Here is a 13488-nt window from a genome sequence, read left to right as displayed (position 1 = left end):
AACTATATAACTGGACAATTTCTCCCTAAAGCGCTCAGGTCCAAAGAGAACAACTTCAGTTTTGTCTGAATTTAGAAGCAGACAGTTCTGAGTCATCCAGGTCTTTATGTCTTTAAGACATGCTTGTAGTCTGACCAACCTATTGGTTTCATCTGGTTTCATAGATAAGTACAGCTGAGTATCATCAGCATAGCAATGGACATTTATGCCATGCTATCTAATAATATTATCTAAGGGAAGCATGTATGAAGTTAACTAGAATTGGTCCAAGCACAGAAATCTGAGGAACTCCATGACTAACTCTGGTGTGTGAGGAAGATTCTTTATTCACAAGAACAAGCTGGAATCTATCAGATTAATATGATTTAAACCAGCCTAATGCAATTCCTTTAAGCCCAAATACATGTTGAAGTCTCTGTAACAGAATGCTGTGATCGATCGTATCAAATGCAGCACTGAGATCCAACAGGACAACCACAGACACAAGTCCGCTATCAGAGGCTAAGAGGAGATCATTGGTAACTTTCACCAGTGCTGTTTCTGTGCTGTGATGCACTCTGAATCCTGACTGAAACTCTTCATACAGATTATTTCGATGTAAATGATCGCAAGGTTGAGCTCCAACTATTTTTTCAAGAACTTTAAACAAAAAAGGGAGATAGGTCGGTTATTAATTAGCCAACACTTCTGAATCAAGAGTAGGTTTTTAAAGTAAAGGTTTAATTACAGCAACCTTAAAAGTCTGAGGTACATATCCTGTCAACAAAGACAGCTTGATCAAATCCAATATGGAAGTGTCAATTAAGGGGAAAACCTCCTTGAACAGTCTAGTTGGCATTGAGTCTAAAATATAAGTTGATGGTTTAGAAGAGACTATTGCTGTTGTTAGCTCAGAGAGATCAACTGGGCAGAAGCCGTCTGAATACAAATCAGGCTCTAAAGATACTTCTAAAGCTGCTGCACTTGATACATTAGTGATGATAGTGGGAAGGATTCCATCAATCTTCTCTCTGATAGAAACAATTTTATTGATAAAGAATCTCATGAAATCATCACTACTGAGAGTTACAGGAATACATGGCTCAACAGAGCTCAGACTCTTTGTCAGCCTGGCAACAGTGCTGAAAAGAAACCTGGCATTGTTCTCATTCTCTTCTATCAATGATGAATAATAAGCAGTTCTAGCTTTACAAAGGGCTTTCTTATACATTATTGGACTATCTTTCCACACTAATTGAGACACTTTTAAATTAGAGGAACACCACTGTCTCTCCAGCTTTCTTGCAGTCTGCTTTAACGCACGCAGCTGTGAATTATACCAAGGAGCCAACCTCTTCTGACTGATTCCCTTCCTTTTCAGATGGGCAACATTTTCCAGTGTTGTACGCATTGAACTTATAGTGCTGTCAATAAGAGAGTCAAGTATTGCTGGAGTAAAGTTTAGATAGCCGTCCTCTGTCATATCTGCACATGGCAGTGAAGAAAAGGATGATGGAATTAACTCTTTAAATTTGGTTACAACATTCTCTGATAGACACCTTCTATATGTAGAATTCTTCTCAGAAACCGTGTAGTCAAGTAATGTAAATTCAAAAGTTATCAAAAATTGGTCACACAAGACAGGGTTATGAGGGAACACTGTTAACTGTTCACTCTCAATGCCATAAGTCAGCACAAGGTCAAGGGTATGATTAAGGCAGTGAGTAGGTCTGTGAACACAAAATCCAATAGAGTCTAATATAGAATTATAGTTAATATTTAGGCTGTCATTTTCAACATCTACATGAATATTAAAGTCACCCACTACAATGACTTTATCTGTACTCAGCACTAACTGGGATAAAAACTCAGAATTCAGACAGAAACTCAGAATAAGGGCCAGGTGGACGATACACAACAACAAACACAAGAGGTTTTTGTGATTTCCACTTTGGGAAAAACTGAGAATCAGAGATTCAAAAGAGCTAAAACTAATCTTGGGTCTAGGACTGATTTATAACCCTGATCTGAAGATAGCTGCCACTCCTCCTTCTCTGCCTGTGGTTCGAGGAACATGAACATTTAAATAGTCAGAGGGAGTTGATTCATTAATGCTAACATTATCCTCCTGTTGCAGCCAGGTTTCTGTAAGACAAAATATATCAATATGATATGTTTCTGTTGATTTGACTTGTAGACGTGACATCTATTAGACGTCTGTCCGTCCTGGGAGAGGGATCCCTCCTCTGTAGCTTTTCCTGAGGTTTCTTCCACTTTTTTCCTGTTAAAAGGGTTTTTTGTAGGAAAGTTTTTCCTTACTCGAACCAAGGGTCTAAGGACAGAGGCTGTCGCTCACTGTAGAAATTGTAAAGCCCTCCGAAGCAAAATGTGTTTTGTGAATTTGGGCTATACAAATAAAATTTGATTTGATTTCAAATTTGACAGAGAATATAGCTTAAGTTGAGCTTAGGGGTAAGATAAGTGACCCATTTTTGCAAGGACACCGTAAAAACTTGACATTGTGACCAAATATTTAGGAGGAAGGCATCACACTTTTTGGTGGTAAAAAACCAAGCGGATGGAAATTGGCAGTGTAAAAAAAACAAAAACTGGCAGAAGTACATCATTGACAGTGCTAGCAAAGTCCATAGTAACCGCCACAGCAACGATAGAAACCTTGAAAATGATTCGTAATAACTAACAAACGAAAGACCATATACATTCACTGAAGGAATAATATGAGAACAAAATGCAGTTTTTTCGCTAGGAATGTTATCAAAACTCACTTTAATGCCGAAACTATCTTAAAATGCTGCATTTTCCACTGTGAATGAAACAAATGGAAGCCATTTTTCCCTGCAGGGAATTGTGCATGCGCACTGGTCGCTCATGTCATTGGATATCTGTAGGATAATGCACGAAAATCTGTACATAACTTTTCGTACGTTTCCATACGAACCCTTTCATGAGAATATGTTGCATCAAAGACAACTGCCAGTGACAGGTTTCTTGTTTACGTCAATGGATGTAAAACCAGGGAATAAAACCATGGTTGCCAACCTGAAGATTACTACTTTTTCCTATATTTGCACAAGTTGTAGATTGTTGGAGTGCGAAGATGCATAGTTGTTTGTCTCATCTGTCTGTGTGGCACAATGATGAACTTGCAACCTGACCCGGGTGTACCCTGCTTCTCACCCAGTGACAACTGGGATAGGCTACCCCCCCCCCCCCCCCCCCCCCCTCTAGTGGGAGTGGCACTAGAAATACACTGGCTTGCGCTCCCAAGTGGCTGGGCGCTCACACTCACACCAAGAGACAATTTAGAGTCACCAATTAACCTAACATGCATGTTTTTGGGGGGTGGGAGGAAGCCAGAGTGCCTGGAGGGAACCCACTCATACACGCTGAGGACATGCAAACTTCACACAGAAAGTGCTGTGAGGCGACGGTGCTAACCACCACACCACCGTGCAGCCTACTTTCTTCTGTCTTTGACAGTAACAAATACTGGAATATTTCATGATGGTTTGAGAGTTTTCACTTCGAATGCAGACTTAATGTGAAAATATGCGCTCATAAATTTTGCACAGGATAAAAATGTCATACTGGAGGACTGGACAAATGCCATTGTAAAATTGGAATTTTACAAGAAAATATTGAATGGTAGATTACTGAATATTTGCACAAACTTGAGTACATAATCTTTATTTTTCTCTTGAAACATCACTTTCTCCCTCACAGTGTACAGTAAAGTGGTTCTGTTCCTGTTTTTTGTCTCTTACAGATGGGGAACACATCCTGATGGCTGGGAAATTCAGTGTCAGATACCGTGACCCCAGTGTGAACCTGAGAACGGTGGCCCTGAACTACAAAACCCAACAACAAATCAGAAACACAACGACAATTACATTAACCAAACCGGAAGAGGTAGGTACCCTCAGGCGACATGAATCGTCATTGATTGGACTGGTGGTCCGTCCTATGAACCGGAAGGACATGGTTTACAATGTTTTCAAAATATGAGCTGCTTGTGACAACATACGTGCTATTACAGAATATTTTGATGCAGGACATGGATATGACGTGATGCTGGATATGCTGCAGACAATTCACAACATAAACTTGAGTTAGGGCTGGGCGATATGGCCTAAAAAAATATCTGATTTGAATGAATCAATGACATAACTTTGTAAAGAACAGAACCATGAAGAAAGTGAGTTTTTTCAACTTTTTAAAATGTAAAATCTTGAAAAAAAATTGAAATGCTGCAAAAAGGAAAATTATGGCTTTTACACTCTCCGTAGTGTAAAAGAATCTGATTTTTTTTTTTTTTTTTTAAATACGATTCACGATTGAAATTGACCCCCCCCAATCCAAGTTGTTGAAAACAAGTTTTAATTTTATTTAATATTAATTTTTTATTTCAATTCAGTTTGCTTTCAGTTAGTTTCCAGTCTCTTTCCTCGTTTCAGTATTTTATCGTTTAAAAATGTGTTGTATTACACACACACACATGCACACACACACACACACAGTGTGAAGCATGTACTATATGTAATTATGATTAATCATGTAGATTTTGTAGAAATATTGGTATAATGCATCAATTACATTATGCAGCTGTTAATATCACTTGATTTTTACCTACAGTACAGTTCAATCTGTTCCCAAAGCACTGAAGGCTGGGCCACCCATTGTCTTTCAGAGCTTTTAGTATGGTGGAGACGCTGTCTGTGGTCATACAGGTGAGTCAGTCCTCAGCAAGATTCCACGAGCACAGAACGTCTTTTAGCCCCTCGGCAAATATTTTGCCTTTGTGCTCAACGGGAAAGCAAGCCGTTTGGAGGCAGACGCTTCGCAGAGTCCAGTTGTCGTTAAAGAAATGCATGTTAAACTTAGATAGAGCTGCACACAGGTCGGTTATTGCGGAGTAGAACGACACCCCTTCAAGCTCCGTAGCGATCCTTTGGCGTGTACTGTTATACAGGCAAGGCAACTTCAGAAAAATGTTGGCGGCTTGGTAGCAAGTACCTGGGGTCCAAAGCTTTCAGCGGGTGAATAAATCCTGGCTTTTCCACGGTGTATATGGGCACCATACTTTTTGCAATATACATCGCGACTGCATCCGTGATCACTTTCCACCGGGCACCCTTTTTATCATATGGGATACAGTTTGTGAATGTTTCCAAGGCACTAGGTTGTTTTGGGGTGGCAGTGCTTGGGCTGCCTAGGTCTTGTTCCTTTCGTAGGAAGCAACACCTCTCCCACTCGGCAGCATACCTCTGTTTGAGGTGCTGCAGTAAATTGGTCATACTGCTTCCTTTGGTAGCAACAGCCTTTAAACAAACTTGCAGCGAGGTGCTGTTTGTTCCGTGTCTGACGTCACAAACCTGAACCAATTCCATATAATCAAAGACACGTTTCCTTTCTTAGGAATGAGAACTTTACTTCTTACCTCCATTATGTTTGTTTATCAAGCATGCTGCGCACTCTGAACTACGGGAGCTCAGCGGGGGAAAATCATTAAAACAAATCGAAGTAAAGTACAAAATCAAATTAATCGATAAAATCGATTTAACGCCCAGCCCTAACTTGAGTCTGCGTACGCTGCAGACACATTTAAAAGAAGCAGGGCTGAACAGAAGATTCAACTATTCATGTTGCCCAAAGGTACCTAACTTTTCCAGTTTGGTTAATGTCGTTTCTGTTTTGGCATTGTGTTTTCTGATTTGTTGTTGTGTTTTTTTATTTGTTGTTGGGTTTTTTGATTTGTTATTGAGTTTTCTAATTTGCCGTTGCAATTTGCACTTTTGCAAGGACATAACTTTGTAAAAAACAGAACCATGACGAAAGTGAGTTTTTCAACTTTATGAAATGTAAAATCTTGAAAAAAAAAATTGAAATGCAGCAAAAAGAAAAATTAAGGCCTTTATACTCTCCGTAGTGTTAAGGCCATCCCATAACTCTGTGGTATGAGCATACAGTCAGGAACAAGTTCTCAGTGAGAGCGCGCTTCTTTCCTTGTGTGGACGGGGCAGAGCTTCGGTGGAGCTGGAGAGAACGGATCTCAACGGGGAAACAGACTTCGACACAATATCTTATCCACGCAGCTGCAGGTTGTCTGAGTTACAGAACAGAACCGTTCAACTAGAAGGCTTCAGTTAACATAGTAATGTGGGAACAATAATGTTTCATCTTTCAGAAAGTAACAGCAATAACTTCTTAGAAGTTGCTGTACCTCATCTTCATTAGCAAGCTGTTAGCATTAGCTGCTGCTAAAGGAAGAAATACATCAATAAATAAACCATGAGGAATTATTTCTCAGATACTTCCATTTCCCTGCTCTGAAGTTCAGACTCTGAGAGTTGGAACTCTTTGTGGCTCAGTTTCTTCAGTCAAGCGTTGAAATGGACCAAGTTGTTAAAACAGTGGGATGAAAAGCGGTAGCTGCACATACACAGCTACCGTGTAGTATCTTTAGCTAATTCTGCTAGAACATTAGCCTCAGATATAGCTATCCACCGCATGCTCCTCAGTACAGCAGAACTGTACAGAACATTTCCACCAGAAGCTGGCTTCATCCGCCCAGCAGGGTGGATGTGAGTGGGCAGAGCTCAGAGGTGGAGGCTTTGCAGAAGACGTGCAGTAACCTTAAGAAGTGACATAATTTTGTAATGAAAATCAGTTTGGCTGGTCAAACGAGGACATTTTAAAGAAAAAGGCAGTAAAAGAAAGTCAGGGATGTGTTTTTGGGGAGTTTTACACCTGCTGGTGACTTCAGACACCCTATATGTGTCTACGTGAACAAAGGTTGGTGTATGAACTGTGCTTTGGTGAACAGTCACTGCTCCGAGGCAATAGAGTATATGACTGTAAAGTGCCGGCCACACTATCTGCCTCGTGAGTTTACGGCGGTGTTTGTCGTGGCTGTTTTCATCCCACCGGATGCTAAGGCTAACAAAGCGCTTAAGGAGCTTCACAACAACATCAGCTCACTGCAGCACAAGCACCTGGAGGTGTTTTATGTGGTCGCAGGGGATATCAACCACATAAACTTGACAGATACTCTGCCTAAGTTTCACCAGCATGTCACCATACCGACACGGGGAAATAACACGCTGGACAGTGTTTATACCAACAAAAGAGACGCATACAAAGCCTTCCCCCACCCCCACCTGGGCTTCTCCGACCACATCTCCATCATGCTGGTCCCAGCCTATCATCCTCTGCTCAGACGCCACATGCCAGCACAGAGGACCATCATTGTGTGGCCCAGTGATGCAGTCCCCGCACTACAGGACTGCTTTCAGTGCACACACTGGCAGATCTTCAGGGAGGCAGCTGTCTATGAGGGAGAGATAGACCTGGAGGAATACACATCGGCTGTCCTTGGATACATCAGCAAGTGTGCAGAGGATGTCACCACCACCAGGACAGTAACCGATTACCCGAACCAGAAGGCGGAAGTCTGGTCTCTGCTGAAAACCAGGGATGTTGCGTTCAGGTCAGGTGACAGACTGGCACTCGGAGCGGCTAGGAGACAGCTGACTGCAGTAGTTAAAAGGGCCAAGGCTGCGTATGCCCAGAAGATCCAGGGACACTTCACGTCCAACGATCCACGGAGTATATGGAGGGGCGTAAAGTGCATCACAAACTATAAACATCAGAGATGTACAACGCCCCAGGGACCCCTCTCTGCCCGATGCCCTCAACAGGTTCTACGCCCGCTTCGACGATCTGAACACCTCCCCCAGCACCAGACTCACCCCTCCACCAGGATAAGAGCCCCTCAGCATGACCCGAGCAGAAGTGAGGAGGATCGTCCAGAGGATTAATCCACACAAAGCTGCAGGGCCCGATAATATCTCCGGGCGGCTGCTGAGGAGCTGTTCACACCAGCTGACGGAGGTGCTGACAGACATTTTCAACACCTCCCTCCAACAGGCAGCGGTCCCTACCTGCCTGAAGACCGCCACAATCATCCCCATTCCCAAAACCTCCACAGTGACAGGCCTGAATGACTATCGACCGGTAGCCCTCACCCCGATAGTCATGAAGTGCTTTGAGAGGCTGGTTATAGATCACATCAAAGACCGCACTGACGTCACTGTGGACCCACACCAGTATGCATATAGGTAGAACCGAGGACGCCATCTCTTCTGTGGTCCACACAGCCCTCACCCACTTACAGAATATGTTCGCCTGCTCTTTGTGGACTTCACATCAGCATTCAACACCATCAGACCACAGACTCTGGTTCAGAAACTGACCACACTTGGACTGAGCTCCACCCTCTGGGTCCTGGACTTTTTAAATCAGACAAGCCGCAGTCTGTGAGGATCCATGACATCTCCTCCTCTCCCATCACCCTCAGCACAGGCTCCCACCAGGGTTGAGTGCTGAGTCCCCTTCTGAGCTGAGGCGTGTTGGACTGGGGAGCTCAGTCCTGACCTCCTTCTACAGATGTGTGGTGGAAAGCGTCATGTGCTCTTGCATCACCGTGTGGCATGGTAACTGCTCTGTGGCAGAGAAGAAGGCTCTGGAGAGGGTGGTTAAACCTGCACAGAGGACTGTGGGATGCAGCCTACCCACCACCATGGACATTTACACCTCCAGATGCAGGAAAAGGACCTCCTGCATCATGAAGGACCCCACTCACCCCGCACACTCTCTGTTTGCCCCTCTCCCCTCAGGCAGGATGTTGCGACTGAGGAACAGCTTCATCCCAGAAGCTGTTGAACTCTGGAGGTCCCCTGAGTTCATCCTCTGTAGCATGGTGCATTCTTTATCTTATGTAATTATCTTTTATTTGTATTTATACTTATTTTACTAGTTCTATTTTATGCTATACTTTTGTACATTTTGGGCTGCTCTTGGACCAGGGAAAAAAATTTTGTTCCATCTCATGTTAACATGTGCTGAAATGACAAATAAAACTCCTTGAATTCTTAGTATTCATACATACAGAGTGGGTTGTGGGTCCCCACCTATAAGCAGTTATGTAACAGAAACCTTCTGATATCCATCTTGAAATTCTTGGGTAAATATTTGACTTGTTCACAGCAATAGATCTACTCACAGAATCAAAAAGAATATAACTATAATACAAATGTTTTCTTACACTTACATATGGATGTTAATGTAGCTGTGCTAATGTAGCTGTACTCTTACCTTTTGGATGCCATTTGGAATGTAATAGTGGATGATCATCGTTCCATATTTCTCATATCCAGGTAAAGATAAATTGTCTTTGGTGATATTCATTGTGCCTCCATCAGGTTGAATCCCCTTCAAAATGCCATATAACTGTCCACAGATTGGACATACGGGCTTGTAGTTGAAAGCTTTTTTCAGACAGTCTTTGCAGAAAGAATGCTTGCACCGCAGTGTGTTTTTCTCTTTGCTTACTATTGGCTCTATACAGATTGGACATGACTCATTTTGTTTACTTTGTAAAGAGCCTGATGACTTGCTGCTTGGAATGCTGGCTGGAACTGTATCGACTGAATTGTTGCTGGACTGTTGTGAAAGGAACATTATCAGTTTAGCGATATGTGCAAAATGTCCTGTGACTGTGGCCTCATTTTTGTTGTTGCCTGATTTAAAAAGGAGATGTGGAAATTTCACATGCAGGTCCATTTGATCATGTGGACTTAAATGGAGAGATGTGACCTCCAGATCAGAGGCAGTTCTCTGGTAGAAAGAGATGAATCGCTGTCTCACCAAGTCCAAATGTGACATGTCAGCAGGGTGTAACGATTCACATCGTGGTCTAAGAGTCACCAGAACTGAGCCAGGGGGTTTGCTTTGTACAGACCTGGTATCATGCTGTGTTTCAATAAGAAAACATTTACCTTGAATCTTTTTAAGTTTTTCTGCCCAAATTTGCTCAATGTAGTCCATTACAACCCCAGATACAGTCACAGATTTGACAGACGTTGTGGCAAGGTGAATTGTCTGAGCCTGAGTCCATCCATGTGTGGCAGAATTAAAATCTTTTCTTTGTTGCAGTTTAAATACAAGCTTCTCCAGCTCCTGAAAGGTCCCCCTAACTTTGTAGCAGGAACCTGATTTCTCAACGTAACAGGAGGTAAGACTCTCCTTTAATCTTCCAGGCTCTCCATAATTAGCTTCATCTATGATGATTGTGACGTCTGTGAGAAACTGCAACAAAAACAGACAGCTGAAGTTGTTCATTAGGTCTTTGAAACCATCTCAGTTCAGTATGTGACAGTTACATTAATTTTCTCTGCTGGCAATGCACCACATCAAGCACTTTTTATTTTATTTTTAAGATTACGTTTTCTCGCGGGCCCTTTGGATGCAATGTGACTTCTGCTCTGCTCTACCAATATCCTGATTTTTCTTGAACACAGCATCATCTAACCAAACCACCACTGAACTGAGTTGAACACAATGTCTGTGCCGCTATGTCCATATACAATGATCACCCAGACACAGTAACAAGAAGCGAAAAGTCTTTGCTGCTACACTTCTTCCTCTCTGTGGTGCCGGTGTCGGACTGCGGCCACTACAGCCCTGGCTTTGTTTGTCTGTGAGCGCATAAACAGGGGAATACGGTATTTGCGGTTAAGAGCAGCTTTCAAGGTAAAAGCATGATTCCTCTAGATGGTCATTTTCATTTTCACATTTAACAATTTTATAAATTACATTTCACACATAAGTTCAATTTCCCAACATCAGATCAATGTTGACATGAAATGTTGTTTTCACTTACCAATTCCAATTCAGAATACACATCCCCAAAGTCAGTCAGTCGGATTTCAAAATTAAATGTATCTGAAATGCTATAGGCCTTCCCATAGACATATACATAGATGCCGCATCGACTGTGGAAGGGTGTGCCTAAAGCGCCGCCATCTTGGTACAGGGCTAACAGAAGTAGTGGTGCATGAATTTACGAAGGAAAGAGGTACTCCTCAATCTTAAAGTAGAATCATTTGCTGAATTTTGGACCGACTTCCAAACGTATTGATTTTTTAAAAACGTCACACTAGTAGCTATGATACAGAGTGCTTGGATATTATAAAAATGCTGTTTTTCTTCCAGTGGACTTACCTCAGCATTTCCCTGAAGCTGAACCTCATTCCAATGTTGTGAGTATCTGCATGTAACATTTTTCAAACACATGAGAGCATCAAGGCCCTGGTTATATTAAAACCTGTATGGCATTTGCTCTCTGCCACTCATTGTAGACACACTGAAATACACGAGTACACATTAAAACATACTGTAGTGTGTTATGTCCCTGTCACTTAGACAGTTTAGCTCATATCCAGGGTGCAAACAGTTGGACTGAGGCATGAAATTAAGAATGTGGGCCAGCTACATCACAGAGTGATGAGTTATAAACATCATTATATATTTCCATCCCTCTTTCCACGATTACGCTTTGTCTGCTTCTCCCACTGTTCTAAAGGCCAGACTTAGTGAAGCTCTGGCTCGAGTGGGAGAGTCTGGAGAGCGAGAAGAGGAATAGCATGCTCCAGGAGTGAAGGGCGAAAAAAATGTGCACGCTCTTCTCGAGGATCTGAGGGAGAAAATGGAAATACTAATTTGAATATTTTATATAGGTTCTTTAAATAAAGATCTGAATACACCTGAATGTTTTCTGGGTTCTTTTTGTTCTATGTCTGTCTGTCATGTCTGATGTTTGACAACCAAACCTCATGAAAATAGCTTGACAACTGAGTGATTTATGATCACTTTTACTGTGTAGAAACAACATTCCTCTATAGATGTACTGTAGGAGCGAGTGGCACTGTACCAAGATGGCCGCTTTGTAGGCCCGCCCCTCTAGTGAGCGGCAGCAGTCAATGCGGCGTCTTTGTATATGTCTATGGGACTTCCTACCCGAGTCTACCAGACGAGGAATCATTCTTTGAATCATTTTGAAAGCTGCTTTTAACATTGACCGTAATACCAAACGTATGCGCGCACAACAAAACAAAGCCAGGACCGCAGTAAGATGGGCGAGTCTGTCTATTTTATGTAAGCGTACTTGACCGCGAAGCACTCACGCTGCAGAAAACTAAATCCAGTATTGTCTATGTATAACATACTCTGTTGTCTATGCAGTAGTTAAATTTGTCCCGAGGAAGAAAAGGAAAAAAAACAGAGGAGGCGCTCAGCTACCAGAGACAACTGCATAACACCTTCGATCGATCAACGCCCACATCCATTCCACAGACTTATACTTGATTTTAAGTGATGTAGTCTTAAAAGTTGGTTTATTTGCACATTCTCCAGATGTTATGCGGCTTTGCTGATACTTTGTCCTCTCTGAGTACTGCGGGTAGTAGTAACGGTTTGCCCTGCTGTGGAAAAGACGGAAGTTAGAGTGGGCAGAGATCTGACTGAAACTACGTGACTATCTGACTTCTAACTACTAACTGATGTATTTGACTGCGGTGCCCTTAACCTCCGGTGTCATACATCCGTGCAGGTAAAAAACAACCTTTACGTTGCAGGGTAATCTTCCAACCCGGAAGTCGTATTTGAATGTTTTCAAGATAAAATAGTTTGCTTTTGGTGGTACGTAAACCAAATAGACACCATAAAGTTAAACGTTCAGGTATTGTACGAAGAGAACAGTGACGAATGATGACTTTGGTACAATTTCACCAACACCCGTTGTTTCACAGTGTTTCAGCCCCGTTACCCAATCATACATGTTACCAATTGGAACCTACCTCCATTCTGCAAAGGTCTCAGAACGCTTCTGTAGCAACGTTTTTTTTTGTTTTTTTTTTAATCTAACCAAGCAACAACGATGTTTCTGCTACATAAAAACTCACATCGTTTCACTCTGACGTTTTGATTTCCTGTTTCATGAAGTCACCTGGTGGTAACTTTGGAAACAACAGAAACTACCAGTGAAACGGATCACTGCTACATTACAGGGCACACCTCTGCACTGGGTCAAAACTGAGTAGGCTCAAATAGCTAATATACTCACATATTAGCAGATTTATATGTGCCTGTATGGCACGTCCATATCCACTAGATTCAAAATTATACTTTATAATACGGTGTAAACCCTAGTTATCAATACCATATCTGTTAAATTGAGCTGTTTACTTAAAATGTAAAAATGTATATCTCACACATGAAGAGAATATACATCAGTTTTGCTCTATCTTGTGCTTGCTCAACTTAGTAGATGCAAGTGAATTTTTGTTTTGTTTTTAGGGACGATTCCATGTTGGGGAGAACATCTTGCGCCATGTCTGAAAATGAGATATATGTGGACAGCCCTGAAGGCAGCATTCCTGTTTAGATTGCAGTGTGACACTGTCTCCAGCAGAGGTCACTGTAGCTCCATACTGGGATTTTTCTTGGTCTCAGGCATGGACCGAAGTGACATTTCTTACATGGGGCAGATAATAGGAGAAGTGGGCTAAGCAGACTTTGTTTTGACCGAAAATAAAGAAACCCAAACTATTTGTTCCGATGTGAAGCCATGTTCTCCAAACCCCATGTCAA

General features: G+C 42.1%; 1 protein-coding gene across 2 annotated transcripts in view; it reads right to left on the bottom strand.

Annotated features, from left to right (window-relative positions):
• LOC140310330 (probable E3 ubiquitin-protein ligase DTX3) overlaps positions 1-12828 on the bottom strand; it is a 48100-nt gene extending 35272 nt beyond the window's left edge. Inside the window, exons 1-2 of one of the 2 annotated variants that reach the window (XM_072388604.1) lie at positions 12696-12828; positions 9154-10146 (exon numbers count right to left, since the gene is read on the bottom strand). In XM_072388604.1, the coding sequence (XP_072244705.1) occupies positions 9154-10146; positions 12696-12701 (999 nt within the window). In that variant the 5' untranslated portion in view covers positions 12702-12828. The remainder of the gene's footprint in view (positions 1-9153; positions 10147-12695) is intronic. The other variant, XM_072388605.1, reaches the window with a different exon arrangement.
• Between the last annotated feature and the right edge of the window lie 660 nt (positions 12829-13488).

Source organism: Leuresthes tenuis, unplaced genomic scaffold, assembly GCF_036924035.1.
Source record: "Leuresthes tenuis unplaced genomic scaffold, fLeuTen1.0.hap1 SCAF_6, whole genome shotgun sequence".
NCBI classification, from domain to species: domain Eukaryota; kingdom Metazoa; phylum Chordata; class Actinopteri; order Atheriniformes; family Atherinopsidae; genus Leuresthes; species Leuresthes tenuis.
Note: the sequence above shows the minus strand (reverse complement) of the source record. Positions and strands in the feature narration are given on the sequence as shown.